The 27,385-nt window shown below is 48.2% G+C and overlaps 12 protein-coding genes across 12 annotated transcripts; 7 read left to right on the top strand and 5 right to left on the bottom strand.

Annotated features, from left to right (window-relative positions):
- Positions 1-57: 57 nt before the first annotated feature.
- Positions 58-1,115, bottom strand: N7455_000756 (uncharacterized protein; the record flags this gene model as incomplete). The annotated part of the gene is made up of 3 exons (XM_040960646.2): positions 58-552; positions 618-753; positions 862-1,115. 3 exons carry the CDS (start codon positions 1,113-1,115, stop codon positions 58-60), a joined length of 885 nt encoding a protein of 294 aa, XP_040808908.2.
- A 434-nt stretch (positions 1,116-1,549) lies between these two features.
- Positions 1,550-3,378, top strand: N7455_000755 (Sterol O-acyltransferase ACAT/DAG/ARE; the record flags this gene model as incomplete). The annotated part of the gene is made up of 4 exons (XM_040960629.2): positions 1,550-2,002; positions 2,058-2,199; positions 2,246-2,922; positions 2,974-3,378. The coding sequence occupies 4 exons, from the start codon at positions 1,550-1,552 to the stop codon at positions 3,376-3,378; spliced, it is 1,677 nt and encodes a 558-aa protein (XP_040808901.2).
- A 296-nt stretch (positions 3,379-3,674) lies between these two features.
- N7455_000754 (dienelactone hydrolase family protein) lies at positions 3,675-4,571 on the top strand (the record flags this gene model as incomplete). The annotated part of the gene is made up of 4 exons (XM_065603867.1): positions 3,675-3,762; positions 3,816-4,141; positions 4,194-4,317; positions 4,369-4,571. 4 exons carry the CDS (start codon positions 3,675-3,677, stop codon positions 4,569-4,571), a joined length of 741 nt encoding a protein of 246 aa, XP_065462358.1.
- A 155-nt stretch (positions 4,572-4,726) lies between these two features.
- sac6 (fimbrin) lies at positions 4,727-6,889 on the bottom strand (the record flags this gene model as incomplete). The annotated part of the gene is made up of 5 exons (XM_040960667.2): positions 4,727-4,758; positions 4,814-5,796; positions 5,853-6,544; positions 6,601-6,811; positions 6,867-6,889. 5 exons carry the CDS (start codon positions 6,887-6,889, stop codon positions 4,727-4,729), a joined length of 1,941 nt encoding a protein of 646 aa, XP_040808891.2.
- An 801-nt stretch (positions 6,890-7,690) lies between these two features.
- N7455_000752 (uncharacterized protein) lies at positions 7,691-10,787 on the top strand (the record flags this gene model as incomplete). The annotated part of the gene is made up of 3 exons (XM_040960651.2): positions 7,691-9,327; positions 9,386-10,561; positions 10,610-10,787. Coding segments are annotated over 3 exons (2,949 nt in total), but the record flags the coding sequence as incomplete, so codon positions are not given.
- Positions 10,788-11,659: 872 nt separating this feature from the next.
- N7455_000751 (uncharacterized protein) lies at positions 11,660-14,554 on the top strand (the record flags this gene model as incomplete). Its single annotated transcript, XM_040960684.2, has 2 exons — positions 11,660-12,192; positions 12,259-14,554. 2 exons carry the CDS (start codon positions 11,660-11,662, stop codon positions 14,552-14,554), a joined length of 2,829 nt encoding a protein of 942 aa, XP_040808884.2.
- A 205-nt stretch (positions 14,555-14,759) lies between these two features.
- Positions 14,760-15,264, top strand: N7455_000750 (transcriptional coactivator p15/PC4 family protein; the record flags this gene model as incomplete). The annotated part of the gene is made up of 2 exons (XM_040960682.1): positions 14,760-14,990; positions 15,046-15,264. 2 exons carry the CDS (start codon positions 14,760-14,762, stop codon positions 15,262-15,264), a joined length of 450 nt encoding a protein of 149 aa, XP_040808911.1.
- Positions 15,265-15,390: 126 nt separating this feature from the next.
- Positions 15,391-19,578, bottom strand: N7455_000749 (uncharacterized protein; the record flags this gene model as incomplete). Its single annotated transcript, XM_040960637.2, has 4 exons — positions 15,391-16,065; positions 16,133-16,314; positions 16,373-16,858; positions 16,908-19,578. 4 exons carry the CDS (start codon positions 19,576-19,578, stop codon positions 15,391-15,393), a joined length of 4,014 nt encoding a protein of 1,337 aa, XP_040808903.2.
- An 866-nt stretch (positions 19,579-20,444) lies between these two features.
- Positions 20,445-21,597, bottom strand: N7455_000748 (RNA-binding protein; the record flags this gene model as incomplete). Its single annotated transcript, XM_040960669.2, has 5 exons — positions 20,445-20,497; positions 20,553-20,979; positions 21,038-21,137; positions 21,194-21,250; positions 21,512-21,597. 5 exons carry the CDS (start codon positions 21,595-21,597, stop codon positions 20,445-20,447), a joined length of 723 nt encoding a protein of 240 aa, XP_040808893.2.
- A 1,037-nt stretch (positions 21,598-22,634) lies between these two features.
- On the top strand, positions 22,635-23,931 carry N7455_000747 (putative mitochondrial carrier protein; the record flags this gene model as incomplete). The annotated part of the gene is made up of 5 exons (XM_040960656.2): positions 22,635-22,742; positions 22,807-23,127; positions 23,191-23,466; positions 23,515-23,651; positions 23,706-23,931. The coding sequence occupies 5 exons, from the start codon at positions 22,635-22,637 to the stop codon at positions 23,929-23,931; spliced, it is 1,068 nt and encodes a 355-aa protein (XP_040808874.2).
- Positions 23,932-24,383: 452 nt separating this feature from the next.
- On the top strand, positions 24,384-25,209 carry N7455_000746 (60S ribosomal protein eL18; the record flags this gene model as incomplete). Its single annotated transcript, XM_065603866.1, has 4 exons — positions 24,384-24,387; positions 24,500-24,604; positions 24,705-25,072; positions 25,132-25,209. 4 exons carry the CDS (start codon positions 24,384-24,386, stop codon positions 25,207-25,209), a joined length of 555 nt encoding a protein of 184 aa, XP_065462357.1.
- Positions 25,210-25,507: 298 nt separating this feature from the next.
- N7455_000745 (glutamate-5-semialdehyde dehydrogenase) lies at positions 25,508-26,997 on the bottom strand (the record flags this gene model as incomplete). The annotated part of the gene is made up of 3 exons (XM_040960645.2): positions 25,508-26,415; positions 26,473-26,634; positions 26,697-26,997. The coding sequence occupies 3 exons, from the start codon at positions 26,995-26,997 to the stop codon at positions 25,508-25,510; spliced, it is 1,371 nt and encodes a 456-aa protein (XP_040808931.2).
- Positions 26,998-27,385: the final 388 nt, after the last annotated feature.

Below are 27,385 nucleotides of genomic sequence, written 5' to 3'. Positions count from 1 at the left end.
AAATTATGATAAGAAGCCCATTGATCCTCGGATATGTGATTGTACAACTGGTAATAACTAGATGTCTCTTCTACGCTTGCGCGCACTTCCTTTGACCTCATCCACCAATCCGTTCTTCAACTTGCGATCCAGAATGATATTCAAAACATCAAAGGAAAACTCCGGCACTTCAATGCACAGCTTCCTAAAGTCATCCCCAACCTCCTGGCGCAACACGTGGGCTTGGTTCGCCCAGTAAGTCGCCACAGGCTTCCGAATAGTAGTGTCTGCCGTTGGTGTATGAGTGTATACGTAACGGGCATATGAAAGCTCCGCGTTAGGTGAGCTCTGGACCTTATGAATCTTGCCATGGGCAATACGCTGGAGCGTTGGCAGGCCCAGCTTCTCTGCCAGGGTGTAGATGCGCGCATGGCGCAGCAACTCCTCACCACTTTTGTCTTCGGCTGTTTCCCCGGGTGTTTCTGTTTGAACCACAGTGTAATCACCCGTATACTGGAACTGAAGGAAGCAACTGAAGGCATCGACGTTCTCTTCTGGCAGGGTGATGCGTCGCTATTAATCACAACCAATTAGTATTCGAAATATACGTGCTATCGGATATGAACGAATGAACTTACCGGGGCCGACGCTTCAAAATTTTCAACCAACCCAGCTAGTAGTGGCGCCTCCGTCAGGAGGGACTGATGAGCTGTCATAACAGTCTCATCGTCCCCTTGCCCAACGATAATCTCAACGATGGGTGAAGTCAGGAAGCTAGAAGTGGTTGTGAGTTGGCCAGTAATGATTGGGATAATAGAGGGCAAATCCATTTTGAACAAACAAAAAGATTGTGTCGCAAATGTTTGGGAAAAGAAAGCTCACTCAAGAAAGTTGAACACCGAGTTCTTCTTTGCCGGGGCAGGTGGCTCTGGCTGTGGCTGCACATTTGGAAGTGTCGCATCTTGTTGCGCAGGTTCAATTTCAGCTTGGTTTGTGTCTTGTGTTCCTCCCATCTCTACCTCGGTGGAATTGTGGTTTGCAGTCGCAGTCGCAGTCGCAGTCGCATTGGGTTCGGATTGTGTTGATTCGGGGGTTTCGCCAGGGACCCGAACTTGGGGAGTTTGTGGTGTATCCATTGTTCAATGGAATACGGGTCAATTGATAGTATGGGATGGTAGGAAGAGAGAGAGAGAGAGAGAGAGAGAGAGAGAGAGAGAGAGAGAGAGACCAAACCTCCAGGAGCGGAGATCTAAAGCGGAGAAACACAATTTCAGGTGACACAGAAGCTTAGAGCTTACATATGCCCAGGTTTATAGGCATATAACTTTATATCAATGGTCTACTTTCTATCTTCTACCTTCTACCTTCTACCTTCTTTGATTTAATATAATTTCTACTCTTCTATACTTTATATCTCTGGATACTCTCAAATCCAGGAACCACAGCTCCACAAAACGTCATTTGCCGCATTTGCCGCATTTTAACGCGCCAAGGGAAAACAAAACAGATTGCAGATCTCTAAAAACCCTGAGATTTGAACCAATCTACTGTGATGCACAAGTATGGAAGTATGGAAGAACTAGAATCAACCGAGATTGAGCAAGATGATCAATACTTGCTCACCGCAGACGATGCCGAGCTGTTACAAGAGATTCTCAACCACAATCTCTCACATCAGTCGGGTGAAAAACGGAAATTCAGGTTTCAGGACTTGAAATTCACCCGGCAACTGAGTACTTTTCAAAATATGGGGACTACTGCCCCCCAGTTTCATGGCTTTTTTGTTCTCTTCTGGATGGGGGTGACCCTGATGTTGTTCAGGCTTGCTGCCAACAATTGGAGAACATATGGCAGCATATGGGGCAAGAACGAGATTATCCGTCTCATGATGGACAAAGATGTCATGGTCCTCGGGCTGACGGACTTGCTTCTTTGTTGGTCGACGGGGTTTTGTCTGATACTACAACGAGTGGTACTCAAGGGATACATTCGCTGGAACGGTCTCGGTTGGCTCATTCAGAATGTTAGTCTCAAAAAGTGTTGCCCCTCCACCCCTATGACATTGCTGACCTATGCAGATCTGGCAAACTACATACCTTGGAGTCGTTATATGGTGGGCATACCATCGTGATTGGCCGTGGACGCACACAGTCTTTATCGTATTACACTGCTTGGCTATGCTGATGAAGCAACACAGCTATGCAGCTTACAATGGCTACTGTATGTTAATTTCCGTTCAGTCATGAGCAGGTGCTAACGAGGGCAGTATCGGAAATGTATCGCAAACGAAATATGTTGAAAGCAAGTCTTAGCCAAACCAGAGGGAAAGAAAGAGGACATCCTACTTCTACCAAAATGGGGTACTCTTCTGCAGTTGATACAGAGCTCAATGCCGAGATCACAGACCTCAAGAAGAAAGACTTTAATCAGCGCTCTTCTGAACTCCAAAACTATTCTCGGTCCCATGAAACCGACCAGCTTTTATCTCTTATTGGAACGATCGAGACCGGCGTTCCACTGGAACCGAGCCAGGTGAAATCCCTCCGAGAGCTACTCGAGCAGGAGATCGAGGTCTTATCTGAGGGATTAAAGGGCCGGTGTTCACTAACCAACAATCACTATCCTCGAAACTTGACAATAGGAAATATCTGCGACTTTATGACATTGCCCACATTGGTCTACGAACTTGAATACCCGCGGACGAAGAAAATTGATTGGCTCTATGTCGCAGAGAAAACACTGGCCACGTTCGGCATCATTGTGGTTATGATCGCAGTCTCTCAATCGTGGATATACCCGGTGGTAATGGACACGGTGCGTATGAAAGAGGAGGGAATGACCGCGCAGCAGAGACTCCAGGAATTCCCCTGGGTTCTCGGTGACTTGCTTTTTCCGTTCATGATGGAGTATCTACTGGCGTTCTACGTGATCTGGGAATGTGTTGTAAGTCTCTCTAGCTGTCTGCTACCTTGATTTGTTGCTAAGTTCATCTAGCTCAATGCGGTAGCCGAGATCACCATGTTTGCAGATCGAGGGTTCTATTCCGACTGGTGGAACTCGGTCTCGTGGGATCAGTTCGCGCGGGATTGGAACCGTCCTGTCCATAACTTCTTGTTTCGGCATGTATACCATGGCTCCATTAGCGAATACCGTTTGTCACGGGTATCTGCCAGTCTCATCACTTTTCTCCTATCTGCATGTGTACATGAGCTGCTCATGTTGTGCATCTTCCGGCGGCTCCGAGGTTACCTACTAATCCTTCAGATGTCTCAACTACCGCTTGTTGCGCTAAGCCGGACTCGCCTGATGCGAGGTCGCCGTTTGTTGGGCAATATCGTCTTTTGGTTAGGCATTTTTATGGGGCCAAGTCTGTTGTGCAGCTTATACCTGATCATTTGATTTGGTATGGTATCTAGATATCCATGGATAGTCACTGCTTCAATGATACCTTATGCTTGATCTGATATTCCACGATGATATAAACACCTGTAAAGAAATCATCTACATAGTTTATGGGGCTAAAATGCGCCTATATGTTTATTTGATGAATATTGATTTATTGTTCTACAACTGAGGACATAAAGAGGGCGCCTATTTACTTTACTGGGATGAGCACAGACCCTTATACATACCCCCCCCCCGGCCTTATATTCTCTCTCTCTCTCAACTCCTTCAACCCCTTCAACTATATCTAAATGGCATCCAATCCACCAGCTGCCTGTTGCGCTATTGGCGTTAAACATGAAGGCGAAGCCAAGGGTCAACTCCAACAAATCGACGATGGTCCATACTTCTGACTCTCCGGAAATAGACTACAGTTTCGCTGACGGTCGTAGTCGAGGTCTACATTTCACACCCCGAGCGTTCTACCAAGCGTGCCATCCTACTACTCACCGATGTAATTGGTCACCGCTTCATTAATGCGCAGCTTATTGCAGACCAGCTAGCGGCAAATGGTTACTTGGTCGTCATGCCAGACTTGTTCCACGGTGATCCGGTGCCGCTGAACAACCGCCCCGCTAGCTTCGATCTGATGAGCTGGCTAAAAGGTCCTCCGGGTCATCTGCCAGACCGTGTAGAACCGGTGGTCCAGGCGATACTGAAGGAAATGAAGTCCAACATGGGATGCGAGCGGGTCGGTGCTGTTGGATATTGTTTTGGGGTATGTTCATGTCCCGTATATGCTGTGCTGTTGCCCGAGTTGACAGATACAGGCAAAATACGCTGTCCGATTGCTGAAGCCAGGCCTCTGCGATGTTGCTTATGTGGCACACCCCAGTTTCGTCGACGCAGAGGAGTTACAAGCAATCCAAGGCCCGCTGTCCATTGCTGCGGCTGGTAAGTCATTATATATGATCCGGCTACAATGTCTCGACTAAATATTGATAGAATCCGACTCAATCTTCCCGGCCTCAAAGCGCCATGAATCCGAGGATATCCTCGCCAAAACTGGCCAGCCGTACCAGATCAACTTGTTCAGTGGCGTTGAGCATGGGTTTGCTGTCCGCGCAGATATCACCAAACCGACAATCCGCTTTGCTAAAGAGTCTGCCTTTTTACAGGCAGTCGCATGGTTTGATCAGTATCTCTAATCAATCGGTGAGGCAAATATCTAGCATGGTAACAATAAAACTTTGATTGAAATCCACACTTGGTTAGGTTCGCCTTGAGAAACGGCAGATTTACATGTATTGGAGGAGACCAAAAAAAAAAAAAAACGTATGCAATGCCATAACAATTGTATTCCTTACATCTTCTCGTGGGTAGCCATAAGGGAGCCTATCATTTGTTAGAAACTGCAAGTCTTGCCATACCGACGAAGTTATGAACTTACCAATGAACGTGGTGACCAAACGAGACCGAACTTGACAGATATCCTCCGGGACCAACCAAATGGTGGCACCCATCTTTCTGGCGATACTGATAGAAAGCTTAGCGTTTGCATAAGCCTCTTCGTCGGTCCGACCGGGCGTGACCAAATCGTAATCCACATAGCTGCTCTTCATACCGTTGAGCACATCAAGGAGGAAGATTCCAGATCCAATAGACTTGTCTTTGAAGCTGCGTATCGTGGAAGATTTGCCGCCACTGCTAGACATGTCATTGGCCCAGCGGATCATCTCAGTGTCAGTAATTTCGCGTTTGCCCAGCCGTTGGGCCAGCGCAGAGAGTGTGTTGGTGATATCACGGCGCATCAGCTGCCACACCAATCCGAGAGTGAGAGTTCGTTGGCCATCAGTAATATCAGCGCCCTGGACGCCGACAAGAGAGAAACCATTATGCTTCCCAAGCTCGATCGCATAATTGGTATTTTCAACGGCCTTGAACCGCATCAATTCACCACCAGACGCTGGTGGCTTGTTGACATGTCTCCAGTTGACGCTTCCCGGGATGACCTTGTCGTAGGCCTGCAACAAAACAGAGCCATCGCGTAGGTCATCAAAGAGCGAGTTGACCGCAGGCTGAACATCCAACGAATTCAACCATAAAGTGAAGACTCGGGCCTCTCGCTCACCCTCAGCGTCAAAGTCTTCAACTTCGAGCTTCTCCTCCTCCGTGATCGGGTCCAGTCCTGGGTGGGTATTGAACAGGTTGGCGACAAAGGCAAGATTCAGCTTGGGGTTTCCGGCAACCAGTGAGGTTGGGGTCAGGAACTTGCGGCAATCCAGCGAATCGGCATTCTGGAGGACCTGCTCAGCCCGCTCAAGCAAGTCTCGAGTTTGGAGAGGGGCACGCAAGCAAACATCGGGTGCCAGTTGGTTAAGGAGAACGGTGTAGTTCTCGCCATCCTTGACATCGGTAGAGAAGTTCGTCACCCTAGATCGGTTAGTCACAGGTCTTTCTTTAGTTTTTCTCGCTCGGGGTGGACATACCGTCTGTCCCACTTGGCATTCTTTAGATGATAGTTGAACCAACGAAGGAGAATCTGCTCTGGAGGCAAGCGCAGGAACTGCTCCAGAGTTTCATCTTCATCCAAAAGCCTGTAAAGCTCCGGGTGGAGTTTAATATCAATCTTTCCAAGAAGACCACGGCGGATGATTTGCCAGATGAGACCTAGGATGAGATGCTCTCGCACTTCAATGATATCCCCGCTTCCAATGTTAACAACCGAGCATCCGATACCCTTGGCAGAGTTGATAACAATATTATTGTTCTCGGTCATGTGGAAAGCATTCAGCTGCTTGATCTTCTTCCCAGCCTTATTCAAAACACGCTCATCAATGGTGTCTGGTACGCTGTCGTTGATCAACTTTGCCAGGACCAAGCCATCCTTGCACTTGTCAAACATCTCGAATGTGTCGGTGGGGAAAGGTAGGAGGTTTCCAACGTCCGCATCGCCCGCCAGGACGGCATTGATGTGTCGCGTGAACTCGGTTCGTTCGTCTTCGTTGATCGTATGCGTGACATTGGAAGATGATCCCTGGACATGGATTCGTCCGCCCACACTGCCCTTGGAAACATGCCGAGATGCTCCGGTACCAGCGCCGGCCCCTTGGATCACGGCCGCGGGGGTAGTTGGTGCGCGGGCACCTTCGGAGGGTGCCGTCCGAAGCTTCGAAACGAGCTGCCATGACGTTAATATCAGCGGGGTGAGAAAGGGAAGTGGGGAAGTTGTATTACATCAACATAATCTTCGAGTTCCACGCGCCGGGAGCTATCGAGTTCCACATCCTTCAATGCTGCGCGCACCACATCATACGGCTGGCGTTCTGATTGTTGAGCGGCCTTGATCGCGGTAGATTCATCAAGGTAGCCACGGTCTTCGACGTCCAATCTGTTGAATGCATCCTGGAGCGAAAATATCTCGCCTTGATCAAGCTGCGGAAAACGCCTGTAGTAATCACAATGGTCAGCATATGGTTATATTGGATGGCGAAGAAATGTACTTCTGAAGCTTGAGGGCGTTCATCTTGTCAGAATCACAACCCTGGGGCAAAATAGGTGGGGTGGTCACCCAGGGAAAGACCGGGTTTCGACAAAAAAAAGGAGGATGGGGTATTTACACCCTGAACAGATCAATTGTGAAGAGGCAAAGAAAGTGAATTATCAGAAGAAATCCGATCCGTGCTAAAGGTGGGCAGTGCAGGGAGGCAGCCAGGTATACACGAACCGAGGGGTGGGGGGATGAGCCACACCGTAATGAAAGTACTTGGTTAACGATACAGAGTACATAACGCTAGAGGTATTTTTGTATGGACTCGTAAGTATCATGGCAGTAACGCCGTGTTCTCGTATTCTCGTATTCGGAAAGTTCTTCGAATGACGTCGACACCTTACCTAACAGTATATATGTCTACGGGTAGTTACCTTAACTAGTTAACTACTAACTAGTTAGTTAGGTAGTTACATAGTTAACTTATATATTTTATTAGTGTGTATATTAGTATGTGATGAAGTATTTCATCCACCTAACCCGCTTATTCTTCTTCCATACTTTGGAATTATGTCGGACTTCACCTTATAAACCCTTCCTCCAGAATTGACCGAGGTAAGCATATATATACGCTGAATTTAACACACCCTAACTCTATGGAGTATATATACACAATAAAAGATGAATATTAACATTCCAACTTTAGCATAAATATATATATATATGAATGTTGATATGTCCACGGGTATACCGGGTATAACGTTGTACCAGTAATTGCATACCTAAAAATCGGGATTACATCATTTCCAATCTCCAAACATTTGCGTTCTTTTGCAGCTCCAACATCTCTTATCGGCTTTTTTTAACGCCTTTTGGACACGTCTCTATTTCTTGTTTCTCTTTCTCTTTTTAAGTTTCTCTTGTTCATCTTTATCGCTTTATCACCTTCACTGCCACCGTTCCTCAACCCAGCTGCTCACGTTGGTTCGTTTCGCTGCCTTCCGGCGGGCGCTCCTCCCCATGGCGGGTGCAGAGCAAAAGTCGTTCTTGGGGACACTCAGTCCATGGAGTACACCAAGAAGCACAACCCCAACGCCGCAGCCTGGCGATCACCAAAAACCAGATGTCCTGCAGCGATCTCAAGGGGAGGACCACACGGTGACCCACATGCATCGATTAAGCTTGCGACGCTATCCTCCCGATTGTCCTCCCTTGAAAGTCAAGTGGTTCTACGCAGTGGACTCGCCCAAGCGGAAACCATCCATCATAGGACAGAAAAAGGCAGATCAAAAGCCCTTGCCATCGCCGAAGAAATTCATCCCTTTCCCAGGGAGAGACTCGCAGTCCATCGAAACGACGTTTCAGAAACTCTCAGACATAGAAGATGCCCGCCAACAAAACCAGCCCAGCGACAGCGAACCGGTATTGACCAAAGTGCCTGTGAATGAGGATTTTCTTTTCAATGTTGATGTGAAACAACGAGAGTTGAGTCCTACCTATTGGATTGGCCCTGTATACGAAGTCCGTCGTGGAACGTGGTTCGTTCAGGATGGGTCTAGCTTAAAACCATGTGAAGAAAATCTCGCTACCCAGCTCGAAGAAGGCTATATCAAACTGTGTCCATGGAGGTCTCAGTCATCAGAACAGAATTCACAAACAAACGAAGAAGATAGATCTGGTCAGATCAAAAGCGTGCCACTCAACACCTATGAGCCAGATACCAGATCCCCTCAATCAACCAGCCCGAACTCTCCTCCCCGAGGCACAGGGAATGATTTCAACGCTACTGGTCCTGCGGTGGAGCCCCAGCAGTATCGTCTCTTTGGCGCTTACATGAATAGGATAGTCGGTTATCAAGATTCCACGACGGCCTGGCTGATGAATGATGATTTCATGTCACGTTTCAGTACTTCAGTGTATCAAAAGCTAGGGGGTGTTCCGGGGACGAAGTTGGTTCGCGGGTTCGAGCCTAGGAAGCCAAAAGAGACACCAGAAGCAAAGGGTCCGAAACAAAAACTACCGGGCGAGTCAGCTGTTAGAGGCTTGAACGACGTCTTGAAAGAAAAGACCGAAAAAGCCACGGATACCCTCAAGTCCACCTCTACTGATAAATTTGAGAGCTACGAAAGTAGACCGAAATCAACATTAGAACGCCAAATGTCCTCCCTTGCAGGCGAGCCGCAAAATCCAGCTGACCTCGAAGAGCAGGCTCGTAAGCAGGAGGAACAGGAGATGGAAGAGTCGAGGGAAGTGGACAGCGCGGACAGGGAGCGCGAGGTTGATCATCTAGTTCTTGTCACCCATGGAATTGGCCAGCGACTCGGTTTACGACTGGAAAGCATCAATTTCATACACGATGTAAATGTGCTGCGCAAGACGCTGAAAACTGTCTACAAAGGTTCGCCTGATCTTCAAGCGTTGAACTCAGCGCTCCCAGACAGCGATAAGAATTGCCGTGTTCAAGTGCTTCCTGTGTAAGACTCGCCCCTTTGCTCGGCATCCATGGATTTATTCTTTTGCTAATGTCAGCAGGTGCTGGCGCCACCTTCTAGACTTTCCTTACCGAGGAGTTCGGCAGAACAGAAAAGAACTGGATCTCACTGATGCAGACGCTCTCGAGGATGATGCCTACCCGAGCCTCTCTGATATAACACTGGAAAGTGTACCTGCTGTTCGAAACCTCATTTCAGATTTGGCTATGGATGTACTTCTGTACCAAAGCGGGTATTGTGAACACATCTCCAATATTGTCATCCAAGAATGCAATCGCATCCTCCGGCTGTACCGGAAGCAAAATCCTTCTTTTAAGGGATCAGTCAGTCTCTGCGGCCATTCGCTTGGAAGCGCGATTCTATTTGACATCTTGTGTCACCAACCTGGAACCAATACCGGTCAGAATGGTGCCTCCAAAGGAATGGCCCAAGAGAGCGACGACACAACCCCCAAGGCTTCAAGTGCATTTGATTTTGATTGCGAAGAATTCTTTTGTCTGGGATCCCCCATTGCACTCTTTCAAATGCTCAAGGGTAAGACGATTGGTGGATATTCTGCCTTGGGTCCCCGAAATCGCAAAAATGCTCTGGATGTTGAGATTGACTTGGACTCGCGTGGTCCTGGACATGCGCTCAGCGACAATCCTGGTATCATCTCAACGCCGAAGTGCCGAGATCTCTACAATATCTTCCATCCTTCTGACCCGGTGAGCTACCGGGTCGAGCCTCTGATATCTCCAGCGATGGCAACCCTGAAACCCCAGCCTCTACCCTCGGTGAAGAAAAGTCTCTGGACGACCTCGGGTCAAAGTCTATCTATTCTCGGTAGCCGCATGGGCCAAAGTGTGGGATCTCTGTGGACAAATTTTACCACGGGTGTCGCAAGCAGTTTGTTGAATCGCAGCTTGGGTCTGAATGGCGATGACGCCTTGTCGGCTGCTCGCACTGCTGGTAAACCAGGCGATGAGTCAACTCATAGACGGTCACAGTCAGGCTCAGCTCAGCATGGGTCTGATGGATCCGATGATCACTATCAGACATTGATTGAATCCGATCTGGAAACTCTTTACGATGGTTTCCAAAAAAGCAGGAGTGTCCATCATGGCGAGAGTCCAGATCCCGATGCCGACACTAACCAGGACCGGAAGCTGAAATTTGAGGACGCCAAAGTGCGTGCCTTGAATGCAAACGGTCGTGTGGACTATAGCATCCAAGAGTAAGACCCTATTCCCAACAATGTTGAACCTTATTAACAGGAATATAGGGGAGCCTTCGATATTTCATTAATAGCCAGCATTGCTAGTCATCTCACCTATTGGGGAGATGAGGATGTCACTCACTTTATGCTTTCCCAGATGCTTTCTAGGAGACACAGGCATAAACAAAAAACAAAAGCATAGATGAAACTATTACAAAAATACACTACAATATCTACTTCCCAAGGTTTCTCCAGCCCCGGCCCCGGGGGCCCTGGAAAGGGCTTAGTAAGTACTTAGTAAGTGTCTAACCTAAGTAGGACTAGCGTCTAGGGATCGGCTAATTATTAGGTAATCTGGAATTATTCTACAAAATCTTTCGGTTTTCTTTCTTTTCGTTCGTTCTTCCTCTGTCCAACTCTCGTCATCACCATCCAAACTTAATATATGAGGTTGAAAAGCTCTCAGAGTGTGCTCTTTTCCTATGGAGTCCATCTCTGAATTTCTTCTTAATGGAGTTGAAATTTATAACTTGGATCCCACGGAAGTGAATGCCGACCTGACAATGAACACACAAGGGCATTGGTGATTGTGGCTTAGGGAACACATACGGATGATGTCCTGGCATGACGAGTTTGTTGGGGACATTATTATCCCCCTGTAGAGCACTTTCCTTTTTTTTTCTTTCTCTTCCAACCGCAATCTCTTTACATCTGGCATGAAGCGCATGCTCTTTGAATGCTCAGATTCACTCGGATAGCGGAGATCAACTCCATTCTGTTTAGCTTTAGATTCCTTGCTATATAGCTCATGCTTGTAAGGAAATCATGATTGGATACATACAATATAATATATACAAACATTTATAGCTATGTTTTGAATATACAGCATACATACTCCGTACTCATTCATCAAGTTATATATCAAATACGAGTACGAGGTACGCACTGGCCAACGGTGTACGCCAAGCATTTTCCAAGGTTCCTGTCCCCGTATCTTCTCTTGCCTTTATTGTTCCATGTCAAATTGTCTACGCAGATCTACAAGGTCACGTTTGATGGACATGGAGGGTTGACAATAATTATTCTAGACATCCTCCAAATTCGGGATATCTCAACATGAGTCGCCTCAGTGATGCAGACTCCCAAGTCATTTCAGCATCTCCATCCGGCAAAGACCACAATATTCCCCCGACGCAAGACCCCATCTCGAATACAGCAGTTTCAAAGGAATTCATCAATGCTATCCTCAATTTTCTCTCGACCTCAACCAATGAGACTCTCCTTGGAGTCTTTGCGCTGCTTGCACTTGTCACCTACGTTATCCTGGGGAGAATCGGTCTGCTTCTGATTGGAGTGGCTGTTGGGGTTGTCCTGCACGCGTCCTGGGAGGGATCGGATAACGATCACCCAGACGGAGTATCACACGCGCAAAAGTCCAACAGGCGTAGAGAACTTGCGCTGGAAGTCTCCAACAGGCTCTTGGACTGGCCGAAACGGGCTGGCGCTTCAGAGATCCAAGGGAGAGATAATGGTTCTATAAGTACACTTGAAGATATGTCTTCAGCAGACTTGGAATATGCTACCTTCCAACCGGCCACTGCTGTCGCGCTGAAGACGCTCACCGATGCAGTCATTAATGACTATGTCAAGTAAGTATCCCCCATCTATACCCCCCTTCTCCCACTGTGAAGAAAGTAGCTTATTCCCAAATAAAGACACTGGTATGAGCCACTTTTACCGTCCGAATCAAGTTTCCCAGGCTCGTGTCGAAGAATTTTGACTCATTTCATTACATCAGTCTCCTCGCACCTTTCGCGGAAACGAACAGAGGATACATTCTTGCAGTTTCTCACCAACTCCTCATCTATCGTCATTGTATTCTTGAATGAACTTGCAGTCGCATTCAACACTGTGGGCTCCTCCCCAGCGGAAGCCCAAAAAACCGTGGATCAGTACCTTGAACAATTTCCGGATAGCAGCCTAGCGAATGTCTTGTCTGAGAAACAACAAAAGAAGAAACTCGGCATGGTTGCAGATGATATACTGGCGAATTTCTTGGATGCCAAGGCCTACAATTGTCCAGCTGTACGGGACTTCCTCCGTGAGGTCTTTGCGGGAGTGATATTGGGGTCCACTGTTACCAGTCTTGCCCGTCCTGAATTTATCAATGAATGGATTATCTGTCTCCTGCAGGGCGGTGAATCCGAAATCATGCACGCTATCGACGCAGGTGTGGAAGGTGCACGGAACCAGGGCGTCAGTGCTCCTAGGTCTTCAGAAGACCCAAAGAGAGACTCTGTTAAAGCCACACAGAGAGAGTCAATGCATGTGGCAAGGGCTACAGAGGAAGAAGCAGTTCTAGAGGTGAAACGTCTAAGCGCTATGATTGCATCCCATGATACACAGGGCTCAGAGTCGGAACGGCCACGCCAGGACGAACGAATTGACGAAAATTACTCTTTTAAGGCTGATGTGGCTTCAAACACGACTCATGAAAACGAATATCACGAAGATCAGGGACCAGTGCCCAATATGCAATCACTTGCAAGCCCGGAATTACCCGAAGACTCTGCTGTGCCACCTTTGATTCTTCATGGGGCACAGGTGTTGGTAGATGATGATGGAGCGAGGGATGAAAAGGGCCAAATCAAGTCGCGGCCGATGTGGGATTATCTACTACAGGTCGAACCAGCGTCAACACGCTCGACTGGGTGGATGGTGTTTCGCAAATATTCGGACTTCCAGACTCTTCACGAGATGCTGGGAACCGTTTCGCGATTGAATCAAATTTCAAGTTTTTCGGAGCGACACCCCATGCTGCCCACCTGGAAGGGCAAAACACGACAAGCTCTTTCTCGGGACCTTGAGTGGTATTTACAAGATGCCATGAAGCACGAGTCACTTGCCGACACGGATCGAATGCGTCGGTTTTTGGAAAAGGACGCTGGTTCTTCCACTAAACCCATCGGTTCCAGCAAACCGGTATTCTCTTTCCCCAGTCAAACTGCGTTTGAAAACATGGGCAAGGGTATGCTAGGTGCATTGACCAATGCACCCAAGGGAGTGGCAGGGGGTGGTAAAGCCGTCTTTGAAGGAATGACGGGGGTGTTCGGAGGCACCCCCAATGGCAAGAAACCGGCTGTCACTGCTGGTCAGATTCAACCCGAAATTGATAACTCCAGTCGCGCCAGTTTGTCGCAGACACGGTCCAACTTTGGTGATAATACCGGCATAAGCAATGAAAATGTCGATGCACCTGGGGTGTACCATCGTGACTCCCCGGAAATCCAAAGAAGCGAAATTTCCAAGTCGCCTTCGATTGACAGTACCAGAGAGTCGTCTGGGGATGAGCAAGGTGCATGGGCCACGGCGGTTTCACCCTCTAAAACCTCGCTTGATATCAGCGACCATACTACAGAAATTGATATCCAGGCAGCGGAAACTATTGATCAAATCTCATCACATCGCCGATCAGAGACTGTGCAGAGTATTGATCAACCCCGCAGGCAGGGAAATCCCATCACAGCTGATGAGACGCAAATAGCAGTAGAGCTGATTTTTGCGGTTATCAATGAGTTGTACACCTTGTCGTCTGCGTGGAATATACGCCGGACCCTTTTGAATGCTGCTAAATCGTATATCCTACGTCCCGGAAGCCCGACATTGGAAACTATTCGTACTCTGTTGCAAGATTCCATGATAGAGGGTCACACTTCAGACAACGCCCTGGGGGATTACCTCGTCAAACTTCGTGAGAACGCGCTTCCGACGGAGGAGGAATATAAAGCCTGGCCCCCTCCACCCAGTGAGGAGGAGAAGATCCGGTTACGGGATACTGCACGTAAACTATTTGTGCAGCGAGGAATCCCACAGGCCTTAACAAGTGTTATGGGAGCGGCTGCTAGTCGAGAAGCGCTAGAGAAGATCTTTGATAGTCTTCAAGTTGAGAGTGTCGCTCGAGGATTTGTCTTCTCGATTCTATTACAGGGCCTTAGGGTATTGACACTTTAATATTCAATGGATCATATTAATTTGAGATATGCATAAATGAGAGACCACCAGTAGAAACTATCGATGATAGACATATATATATATAGATTTGGTCTTCACGTGATGGCGTGTCCGCGTTTCGCGGTCATGTTTTGCTACATAACCTTCCCACTTTCTTACTCTTACTCTTACCTTACATCCAGATTCCCAAGATCATCTCTCAGTCATGTCTTCCAGGAAACGTTCATCCGAGTCAGGCGCCGAACCCGACAATAGCGCGCGCTCCAAAAAGGCCAAGGTCAACACTACAGCGGAAGCCAAAACCGACTCTAATGGAGATCGTTATTGGGAAATATCCAAGATGCGTCGCGTGACTATATCTTCTTTCCGTGGGAAAACCCAGGTGAATATCAGAGAATATTATGAAAAGGACGGGCAGGAGTTGCCAGGAAAAAAGGTCAGTTGGTCAGTGAGTCTGCAATAAACCGTGCTAATATTCATTCCCAATCCAGGGTATCTCAATGCCTGTGGATCAATTCTCTGCCATTGTCTCTATTCTACCTGAGATTGAGCAGGCATTGAAAGAGAATGGGGAAATTCTGCCTCGGCCCGCTTACTCGGCAGAGGGAGGCCAGTCTGGTCAAGGAGAGCAAGGACAGGTCCATTCGGACAACCAAAGTCCATCCAAGCAGAATATCGAGGCGACAAGTGACGAGGAGAGTGAAGCATAATCACCATTGAGACTTTGATTTACGTTACCCATAACTGGCCCTTACAATTTCATCATAATCAAATTGATCTTGACCGTTTGAATCAAACCATGGTGGTCTAGACTTACTCCCAAATTTCCCGATATATCACATACTCGCCTCTTGTGTCGCCATATTGCTGGCAATAGAACCCCCTCGCCAAGCAAAACGATGATCTTTCTCTTGGAGAAGCTGGCTCTGGTCTCCAATTTGACCCCATCCTCCTCCACCGGGTGTACGGATGATGATCCGCTCCCCTGCTTGCATCTGGGCGGAATTCTTCGCGCCGAGGTTGATGTGTCGTTTCTCCCACCCTCCACCTTGCTTTTTCACACAGCGCACCCATATATTCTGACCACACTGGGCGTCCTCACCTCCCTTCAATCCATATGGATGGTAGACTCTTCGTTCGGAAAGGATAGAGACTTGCACGGGAATACGGAATTCAATGTCTCGCACAACGCCGTCCCCGCCGCGGTGCTGACCATTTCCTCCTGAATTTGGTCGAAGACTGAACTCTCGGAGGATCACAGGGTAGCGCCGCTCGAACACCTCTGCATCGGTGATTCGGGTGTTAGTCATGTGTGTATGGACCCCTGAAGTGCCTTTCCAAGTCGGACCAGCCCCGCTACCGCCAGCGATGGTTTCATAGTAACCAAACCCTTTCATTTCCCTCTCACCGGGCATATTCCCTCCGAACCCAAATGTGAGATTGTTGGTATCACCTTGTGACGCAGCGCAAGCCTGGAAGCACCTCAAAATGACGTCGGTCACTCGTTGACTCTGAAGAGAAAGAGAGAGAGAGAAAATGATGAGCCCATGATCAACGCCAGTATTTATCTGTTCTTACCGTCAAAACATTGCCACCCACCACGGCAGCTGATTCCGAGGGGGATAGAAGACTTCCATGAGGAATTTGAACGTTAATTGGCTTTAAACACCCCTGGTTCAATGGGATATCTGCTGAAATAAGGCATCGCAGGCAATAGATGATCGCGGAGTATGTGACAGCCTCCGGTGCATTGATATTGCCTGTGATTGTCAGTTCAATAAGAATGAAGTTTCCTCTTGAAAAGTCACTTGACCATACCATATACTTCTGGGCCTGTCCCCTCGAAATCGAAGATTGCCTCTCCTTTGTCCCCATCTATGGATATCTTCAATTGAATAGGGCTCCCATCATCCATGTAATCAATCGCACTCAGTTCTCGACCAGCAAATCTCTTGCTCACATCTTTTAGTAGATTTCGCACGCTGAGCTCTGCGTTGTCTTGGATCTGGTGCATATAGAACTGCACAACAGCCTCACCATACTCCTCGATTAGAGTGCCGATCAAGTTGATACCCTTCTTATTCGCAGAAATCTGAGCTTTGAGATCATTCAAGTTATCTGCTAGGCATCGAGTCCCACTGCAGTTTGGATACTGGGCCGGCTCGTTGTACAGCAATTCCGTGATGCGCTCCTCGTCAAACTTGCCTTCGGATACCAATTTTTCGCTTTTGATGGCTGCGCCTTCCTGGTAAAGCTCTTTTGAATGAGGTGGCATAGATCCCGGGAGTATTCCTCCAATGTCGGCTTCATACAGGTTAGAATATCTGTTCCTTCACCTGGGGAAACATCTTACCATGATGCGCCCTTGAGGCGACGTAGAATATGATCTTTCCCTGGCTAAAAGCAGGCTGGAGGACTGTGATATCTGGGAGGTGAGTTCCCCCAAATTCCGGGTGATTTGACACGAGTACATCTCCTGGCTTCAGTTTATCTTGCCAGATCTGGGCCTGTATCCGTACACAGGTTGACATGCTACCGAGATGGACGGGCAAATGCGGTGCATTCGCAACAAGCCCGCCTTCTGCGTCAAACAATGCGCAGGAGTAGTCAAGTCGCTCCTTTACATTGGTACTTACACTTGTCTTCTGTAAAGCACGCCCCATTTGCTCGGCAATAGCCATGAATCTGTGCGAGAAGACACTTAGCAGGATAGGATCCACATTGTCAGTGCTAATATTTGGCTGGCTGGCATCGGATTCACCAATATTAATGATAACGTGGGTTTTTGTCAAGAGCGCTGATGCTCCTGGAGTCACCACGATTGTCTGGGTGTCATCGGCTAAAATCGCCGGGCCTCTCACTCGCTCGTCAACCTTCAAGTCGTCGAGTTTGTAGATTGGCGTTTCACGTCGGCCGCCCTCGAAGTAGACAAGAGATCTGCGATATTCTTGGCCCACCAAAACGTCCTTTGGGTTGGACTCTTGGATCTGCCGGTCCACAGTCTTTTCGGATATTTTGAATCCTTTCCCGATTCCTCTTACCCGCACGTCATCCACAATGATATCCCGATCTGGGAGAGTAAAACCAAACTCTTGATCGTGTTGCTTCATAAATGCCTCCCCAAAGGCCCATTCGTCGCCCCCAAAGTGAAGATCGGCCTCCTCTTTGCTGGGTTTAAGTATCATCAAGGCAGATTCCGTGCCCCGGTATCGCATGTTGAGGTATTCTTCAAATGCGACTGAATCACCGTCAAAGCCTTGGTCTCGCAACCTCTGCGTGGATCGTTTTTTTAAGTCTTCTATTCTCGAACCAAGTGCATCCCGAACCCCTTCCTTGCCATCATCCGCCCAGGTCTTCGATTCAGGCTCTTGGTTTTCATCAACAACGTCTGCCAGTGCCAGTCCGTATGCCGAGAGCACCGAGGAATACCGATGAATCAAAATTTGCCGAATCCCCAGGCTCTCGGCAATGGCAACGGCATGCTGGCCTCCGGCTCCTCCAAATGTAGCCAACCTGTGTTTTGAGGTGTCATGTCCCTTGGCCTCTGTGAGAGATCGAATGGGCCGGGTCATTGTCTCGTTGGCTACCTTGATGAAACCAAAGGCAACCTCGTCAGGGGACATTTCTCGGCTTTGACCCCCTTTGGTCAACTGCTGGTTGATTTCTTTGGTTAGCTCCTCGAACAACACCCGACTGGCCTGTTCATCCAGTCCCTGGCTTTCATCTAAGCCGAAAATATTCGGGAAGAAGTCAGGGACCAATCGCCCAAGGAACAGGTTGGCATCGGTTACTGTGAGTGGCCCACTCTTGCGATAGCACGCGGGCCCTGGGTGAGCTCCTGCTGACTCGGGCCCGACGACGAAGAGACCGTTACGGTAGAACAATCTCGAGCCGCCACCTGCAGCAACGGTATTGATATCCAGCTGAGGGGACTGGATTGTCACTCCAGCGGTGGTTGTCTCAAAGACATGTTCATACCGGCCGGATCCATACCTGCTAACATCCGTGCTCGTCCCTCCCATATCAAACCCTAATACAGGTGTCTTCGACACAGGATCATAGGAGGTCAACGCATATCCCACCACTCCGCCAGCAGGCCCCGACAGAATTGCTCGTAGGCCTGAAAATTGATTGACATCCACAAGGCCCCCGTCTGATTGCATAAATTCACAGCGTGCGCCTTTGGAGCCCGCCTGTTGTTTGACACTCTCACTACCTAGACCACCCTCAAACCCGGCTTGAAATCCAGAGATATACTTCTTGATGGCAGGGGTCAAATATGCGTCGGCGCAGGCTGAAGTGGTCCTCGGCACAAGTTTAATCATCGGCATGAGCTGGTGGCTCAAACTCACATGGTGGAAACCAATATCCTTGGCAATTCTTCCCACCAGTGCCTCATGGTCTGGAAAGGTGTACCCATGTATAAGACATACCGCTATGCTTCTAATCCCGCGGCTGTATACCTCTTTCAATTGGGATCTCACCAAGTCCTCAGATGGACGCTTCAGTATGCGAACTGCTTCCGAAGAAAGACCGCGAACAACGTTGTCTTCTGCCCGGGTCTGTTCCCGGATAGTAGTGGTAGTGGTGTTTCGTTGCGGATCTTCCGCATAGTCTTCCAAAGTGACACGCTCGTCCACCTCCATCACCTCCTCGTACAGGACTTCAGGACGTTTGATGGCAAGGTCAAATATTCTGGGACGAGACTGATTTCCAATCTCGAGGCAGTCTTTGAAACCCTGGCTTACCACCAGCGCTACCCTCTCCCCCTTCCGTTCAAGCAGCGCGTTTGTTGCCACAGTTGTGCCCATGCGGATGCTTTGGATCAAAGAAGTATCGATAGGTTCCCCACGAGGGATTTCATGGCCTGTGAACTTGGAAAGAATGCGCCGGATCCCCTCCAAAGGTGCATCTTTGTAGTTGTTGGGGTCTTCTGAGAGCAGTTTAATCACAATGTCATCTTCCAAGCGACCCGTCCCTGGATTTCCGACGCAATCCGTAAATGTCCCGCCTCTCTTTGCCATGTCAGTCTTCTGGATAAGAGGGGGGGGGGGAAGAAAGGTTAATACATCGATTGCAATGCTGATTCCTATCTGTTTTTCTGAACCCATAGTACCCATAGTACCCATAGTAGAAAGTAGTTGAAAGTTGAATAAAGTAGGAGACTTCCAAGGCTCGTTTGGATTCCCCCGCAAATATCCTACGTCATGGCTATGATACGGGAAACTTTCAAAATGCGGACTTTGAAGAAATGCTGTTGCTTTTTTTTTCTTCTCTAAATTGGTTTTGGTTATTAACAAAGCTGTGGAAATGATGCTTTAAAACTGATCCCCAACAGCATTCACCCCACATACAACTAAAGACACTACAATAGTTTAGAGGATGGCGACCGGTCGAAGAGGGCGAGGGAATTGAAATAACCGCTTTCAAATTAAATTGCGAACAAGACGGAGGGCGATACGGAATTCATCGTGGTATTTGGGCGCGGACTTGGAACGATCGTTCGACGTTCGCTTCGGTGGGATCCGAGCTGCTGACCAGGATAAATGACCAACCTCAAATAAAAAAAATATTGGGAATAACTCGGGGGAAAGCAAAATTGAAAGAGGAAAAAAAAAAGTCGGGGAAAGTAGGGGTCACACGTTCACTTGGCCCCAGCTTGTCCCGATGAGCAAGCTTCACGCCGTTTGAAATCAGAAACACAGAGGCAAAGGGCGGGGGAAGAGATACAAGATATGCCACAGGATGTATTAAAAGCAATACTGGGGCGATAACCTTGTCTCCTCCCCCTAGTTGGCACAACCGCAATGAAGGACACCTTCAGTAGACGAAAACAGAATGACGACGGGAGACATGGGTCGAAAGCAAAGGAACATAACACTGAGTTGATCTACTCAGCAGTATCAAGCTCATCATGGGCAGAGGGCATTGGGTCCAGGGGTACTGCTGTATGTGAGTGAAAAGAACGTTTTATAGGCTGGATTCCGCGGCAACTGACCTTTCCTGTCCTCACCGTTGGGGCCGTTCTCACGGTCCTCCTCACGACGCTCGCGATCATCATCGCGTCTTTCCCGGTCATCCTTGCCATCACGTTCGCGGTCATCGGGGCTTCGAGAACGGTCACGAGAACGGTCGCGGTCACGTCGATCGTGGTCACGGTCACGGCGGTCAGAATCACGGTCGCGGCGGTCGTAGTCGCGGTCGGTGCGGTCAGCGTCCCGTTCATAGCGGTCCTCTCGACGGGGGGAATAGTCGCCACCACGGCTGCGACGAGGGGATGGAGAACGACCGCGGCGAGGAGGAGTGCGATCACGGCGACGATCACGGCCAGCATCGCGACCGACGTCACGGGGAGCATCACGGGGAGCGTCACGACCAGAGCCAGAGTCAAAGCGCCAGGAAGCAGAGGGAGGAGTGCGTGCCCACTGGAGATAGGTTAAAAGAGATTTAACAAAGCTTTGCGGGTGGGGAGAGTATGCTTACCTCAATCTTCAGCAAATCATCGCGGCCGATACGCTTGTTGTGCATCTCATGGTAGGCATCATCAGCATCGCGGCGACTCTCGTATTCAACAAAGGCAAAGCTAAGCGATTTAGATTAGACAGGTAAAGCGGTTTCAGACATTATCATTCAACTCACAGTCGGCTGGAGGGAGTGCGCGGGGCAGGGATATCACAGCGAACAAGACGCCCATAACTAGTTCCAAAATCAGTTGAGCTAGCTCCAGGTACCGGTATCGAGAGAAATTATGATGAGGAATGACCAAGACTAGCTAACAGTTGCCCGAGTGAGACGGGGCAATGTAGACAGAAGCTTCCACGCCAATGTCACGCTAGTTGGAAGAAAGAAAAGAAGAGTGTCGTCCAAGGCATATATAGTGCCAATGGTCTTCATCGGGAGGTCGTCGGAAGGATAGGAATCGAAGTTCGTAGGTGCGAAGGTAGAGGCGACACGTACCGTTCGAATTCGTAGGCAAGATCGCGAGCACGGGTGCCATGGCCAAACCCGGTAACATACAGAGTAGTTCCAGAGCGAGAAGACATGGTGCCGTTAGCACAGAGCAATGGAAAAGAAAGAAGATTGGGTCAGTTGGAAAGAAGAAGAGATTTGAAAGGAGAGGTGGAGCTTAAGAAGCTTCAAGAGGATAAAGAGTATAAGGAAAGAGAGAGAGAGGGAGAGAGAGAGAGAGCGCTGGAGAGCACAGAAAGAATTAGTGATGAAGGTGCTACGGTGGATCAAACATGCCAATGACGCAATTGATTTTGGTGTTTCTGTTCTTTTCTTCTCTTTTCCTTTTATTTTATGATAAGAATATGGTTGATGTAATTTAGAAATGTAGATTTTTATTTTTACTTTTCACTTTTTTTTTAAAAAATCATCAATCAAATTTGATCTATCTTCTGTCTATATGGAATATATTATAACATGTAGTACTCCGTATGTATGGAGTAGATGTAGTATGTATAGCTTACCCGTGGACCCCCCAAGGTACGTAATATAAGTGGCGGGACTATCGGGAGGTACCGTGTCTGTCGGTAAGTCGGGATGTTCTTCTCTTTCTATCTCTCTCCTTGGAGACCCTTCAGCTATATACACCAAACTCACTGATCTGTGAGACATTTTTTCTTTTTGTTTCCTATTTCCTGTTTCTTGTTTCTTGTTTCTTTTCGTCTGTCCAACTACATCTCTTACATTGAAGAGGAAAAGCAGCAACTCCGGCCCAACAACCCATCCGATCATAGCAAAGTCCTTTCTTTTTGAGCTTGCTTCTCCCTTTTTTTTTTTTTTTTTTGGCAAAGCCACTATCAACATCACCCTTTATACCTCAGTCATATGGCCATTGAAACAAGCAATCCACTGGACACAGGATCAATGATGTGCTTTTAGATCACCAAGCCTCGGAAAACAACCAACCTTCATGGCTAGCACTACACCGATAGTGCTTCATCGCATTTGATTTGCAGCAACAGTCAAGCTTCATTTTTCTGATTCAAAGAATTGCGGGAAATCATTACACAGCAAAACACAAAGGACTGCTTTATCAACCTCATCCGCGTAACCGGATGTGCATATCGTCAACATGAGCCTAGATCGCCAGGATGCTGTTCAGAAAGAGGAGTTGAAGGGTACAGGAAAGCCTGCCTTGCAGAATCTGTCCAAGTTTCCCTCTGGTTCAAATCTAGCCAGGGTGAGAAGGAGACCCCCCCCCCCCAAAAATATAAGCTGGGAGGCTGACTGGTTGTTTAAAGCAGGATCTGACCAATGAGCAAACTCCCTCAATATTGGTTCGTACTAGGAAAACCCTCGCCGAGCCTGTGGTGGCTGCATTTATGGCTGGTGGAGTGGCTGGTGCAGTTTCCAGGACAATAGTGTCACCACTCGAACGATTGAAAATTCTTCTTCAAATTCAAAGTGTCGGTCGAACAGAATACAGATTGTCAATCTGGAAAGCCTTGGTGAAGATGGGGCGGGAAGAAGGCTGGCGTGGCTTCATGCGAGGAAATGGAACAAACTGTATTCGCATTATCCCCTACTCCGCGGTGCAGTTTGGGAGCTATAATTTTTACAAGCAAGTGGGTGGCTTCCTATCCCTGCAGACCCAAGGTTAGATGCAACCTAACATTTCTTTGATCTAGTTTGTAGAGTCTCCCGATGGTGAGATGACCCCGATGCGTCGCCTTGTTTGTGGAGGTGTTGCCGGCATCACTTCAGTGACTATCACCTATCCTCTGGATATTGTTCGAACCCGGCTTTCCATTCAATCCGCTTCATTTGCCGATCTTGGAGCAAAAGACCCAAGCCAAAAACTGCCTGGCATGTTCGCCACAATGGCCATGATCTATAAAAATGAAGGTGGGACAAAGGCTTTATACCGTGGGATTGCACCTACCGTTGCTGGAGTAGCCCCATATGTGAGTTCATCAAGTTAATATGACTTGGTCACAACTGACAAGCGACAGGTCGGGCTCAATTTTATGACCTATGAATCGGTGCGCAAATATCTAACACCAGAAGGGGACAAAAACCCTAGCTCCTATCGAAAATTACTGGCTGGCGCGATCTCTGGAGCAGTCGCTCAGACCTGTACCTATCCTTTGTCGGTTCTTTTGTTCTATTGGCTTAAGCCCTGTGAAACTGACTTGTTCCTTAGTGATGTGCTACGCCGACGATTCCAAATCAACACAATGTCGGGAATGGGTTACCAATACACCTCAATCTGGGACGCCGTGAGGGTCATCGTGGCTGAAGAGGGACTACGTGGACTCTTCAAGGGGATAGGGCCAAATCTTTTGAAAGTTGCTCCCAGTATGGCCAGCAGCTGGTTGAGTTTTGAAATGACTCGTGATTTCTTTGTCGGCCTGAATGATAGAGAATAGTTCAAATAATATATGTAGTAGATATTTCTTCTCATTACTATTCAGAACGTTTGATTATACATAATGCAGATATACATAAACACGAGTAGACAAAAATGTTAAAGATATCTAGATGTGTAGATGTGTAGATATAGATATGGATGTATACTCCATAGCAGAAGTTGAAGATAAGGTTGTACATTGTACTCCGTACGAAGTACTAATTCTCTGCTCCAGGGCTAGATGCAACGAGACCCACCCACCACGTGACCAAGTGGCAAACCAAGAACAAAAAACTCAAAGGTCACGTGTCTATAATCAGGTCATGTGCCTCGCCTTTCCTAGTCAAGTCTAGCGTAGGGCTAAACCCACACACCACTGTCCAGCCGAAAGTCAAGGATCAAAAACCTCCTGCACTTTCCATACGGGTGCGACAGCAAGCTATTTCCCGGGAAGTCGACCAATACACAGCCATGGGTATGTTCAATCATCTCCATTCACTCGACTATCGCATCTCGCAGCGTTCATTCGAAACCTTTGCTTTTTTTCACGTTCTCAGTCCATTCCACTAACAATTCATAAATCGCAGGTATCGACCTGGACCGCCACCATGTGCGGAGCAGCCACCGCAAGGCTCCCAAGAGCGACAACGTCTACTTGAAGGTTCTGGTGAAGCTCTACCGCTTCTTGGCTCGTATGACTCCCCCCGATTCCGAATTACGTTTGCAGCGCAATTTCTACAGGTGTACCGTTATATGAGGATTTTCGTGAGGCTGATATGGGATGCATGATAGGCCGCACCGAGTCCAACTTCAACAAGGCCGTCCTCCGTCGTCTCTTCATGTCGAGAATCAACCGCCCCCCGGTTTCCCTTTCTCGCGCTGTCGCCAACATCAGCGAGGCGCAGAAGGGCAAGACCGTCGTCGTTGTCGGCACCGTCACCGATGACAACCGCCTTTTGACCGTTCCCAAGCTGTCTATTGCTGCCCTCCGTTTCACCGCTACCGCTCGCGCTCGCATTGAGAAGGCTGGTGGTGAGACTTTGACCCTTGACCAGCTTGCTCTCCGCGCTCCTACCGGTGCCAACACTCTCCTCCTGCGTGGACCCAAGAACGCCCGTGAGGCCGTGAAGCACTTCGGCTTCGGTCCTCACACCGACAAGGTGCGTGTTTACAACCGGCAACTGACATGGTGTGATTCAAATTTACTGACTCAAAACAGAAGCCGTACGTGGGAAGCAAGGGCCGCAAGTTCGAGCGGGCTCGTGGTCGCAGACGTTCCAAGGGTTTCAAGGTTTAAGGGACTTGACGAGGATGATGCGGTGTGTATGTATTGTGAAAGATGCATTGGCCACATTGACTTTTTCGGTGCCTGGAATCGTTCCAGTTCTAGCCAGAGACCTCAAGTCTGTGTACTTAAAAGTGGCGGGATGTCTTTGGTTGGACTGGGAAATGAGAATTTACGAATGAAGGGGCAAAAGAAAATTGAATCAGGCTTTGTCCTAAGTTTTTTCTTATGGGATTTTTCAAAGAAAGCAAGAAAAAAAAAATCTTTTTTAAAATGATATCCTTCTATTGATGCGTTGCATTGGAGGCGATTACTGGCCTATGGGCAGATTAGTATGGAGATATTTCTTCCCTCCTTCACCATAGTCCGCTGCCCCGTGACCATTTCCCCGGATCAAGTACTTGTAGATCGTTAAGCCCTCCAGTCCGACCGGTCCTCGGGAATGAATCTTGTTGGTGCTGATGCCAACTTCGGTACCAAATCCAAACCGCATGCCATCGGCAAACCTAGTAGAGGCATTCCAGAAAACACCCGCGCTGTCAATTCCACTCATGAACATATCCGCCGCTTCTTTTGACTGGGTCAAAATGAGCTCAGTATGCTTGGAGGAATGCATGTTTATATGGGCAATGGCAGCCTCCACAGCCGTGGTCGGAGGATCGGTCGAGGGGATTGTTTTCACTGCCAACACAAGGTCCAAAAACTCAGTGTTATAGTCGGATTCGGTGGCCGTTTGTACTTGCGCTGATTTCTCGGCTGGCAATGTCTTTGTCAAAGCAGATTTTGAATCAGGATCACAACGAAGAGTCACGCCTTTTTCTAGGAGAGCAGCAGCTACCGCCGGGAACACAGATTCAAGGGTATCCTGGTGGACAAGCAAGGACTCCAATGAGTTGCATGCCGCTGGATAGTCCGTTTTTGAATCCACAATCACTTTCACCGCGGTGTCGATATCGGCATCGGCGTGTATGTAAGCAGAACAAAGGCCATCGGCATGTCCAAGCACAGGGATTTTCGTATTCTCTTTCACGAAACGGACAAGTTCGTTGGAACCTCGAGGAATGACCAGGTCAATCAGCGAATCCTGAGCCAAGAGAGAAGACACCGCATCGCGTGTCTTGACCAGTTGGATCGATGACACTGGCACCCGAGATTCGGCGATAGCTTTAGAGACAACGTTTGCGATTGCCGCAAAGGATTCCATGGATTCCTTCCCACCTGGAGAATTTGTGTCAATTGAACAATATCATGAAACCTTCATAAGGGCGTGTGTACCTTTCAGAATAGCAGCGTTGCCTGACTTGATAGCCAACGCAGCGATGTTTGCTATTACCTCTGGACGGGCCTCAAAGATAATTAGCAGCACACCGATAGGGCAGCTAACTCTTTCGAGTGTCAAACCATCGTCAAGGAGGGTTCGCAGTGTCACTTTCCCAACTATGATTGTATTGTGTTAAACTCTGTCGTTCTGAGGCTCACAGGTTAGAAAATGAACTCACTAGGGTCATCCAAATCTCGCACACTCAAGATTCCATCAAGCATGTCTTTGTATTTTCCAGGCCGCGATAGGTCAAGTCTCTTGAGCACGCTATGACTCAAATTCCCGCTCTCGGCCGCAATAGTAGCAAGTTCCACATCCCTAGCATTGGCTTCGAGGATCTCTTTTTCGTTCATTTCCAATGCATCATGGAGCAACGTCAAAGCTTTATTGCGATCGTCATTGTTTAAAGTTGCAAGGCGACGAGAGGCAAGTGATGCGCTCTGGGCGGCATCAACTGCTGCAGATTCGGTCAATGGCATGATGTCAAATAATCTCCGCTCATATAAGGATTGAACAATAAGTGCGGGAAAATAAGTGATAGTCGTAAAGACTTAGAGACTCAAGAAGAAAGGGAGAAGAAAAATATAAATTGAGTCAAAAAGTGTGGAGGGGCACGTTATCGATCCCGCTCGTCTCGGATTTACCCACCTCCCCGAGATCTCCAATCTCCATCATCAACAACACCAACAACCTACGTCACGTTTCTTTTTCACCATACCCCCGTGGGCAATACCTACAACCTCGCCTTCTTGTACCAGATATTTCATCAAATCTCTTTTCTCCCCTTTCACTCTTCCCTTCTTCCTCATGCAACCTTGAGTGTCCATTGTATCGCAATCCTGACATCAAGATATCTCCCCACTGGTT

The sequence above is a fragment of the Penicillium solitum genome (genome assembly GCF_028829755.1).
Source record: "Penicillium solitum strain IBT 25940 chromosome Unknown utg000001l_segment0_segment0, whole genome shotgun sequence".
NCBI classification, from domain to species: domain Eukaryota; kingdom Fungi; phylum Ascomycota; class Eurotiomycetes; order Eurotiales; family Aspergillaceae; genus Penicillium; species Penicillium solitum.
This window is presented reverse-complemented; position numbering and strand designations above follow the sequence as displayed.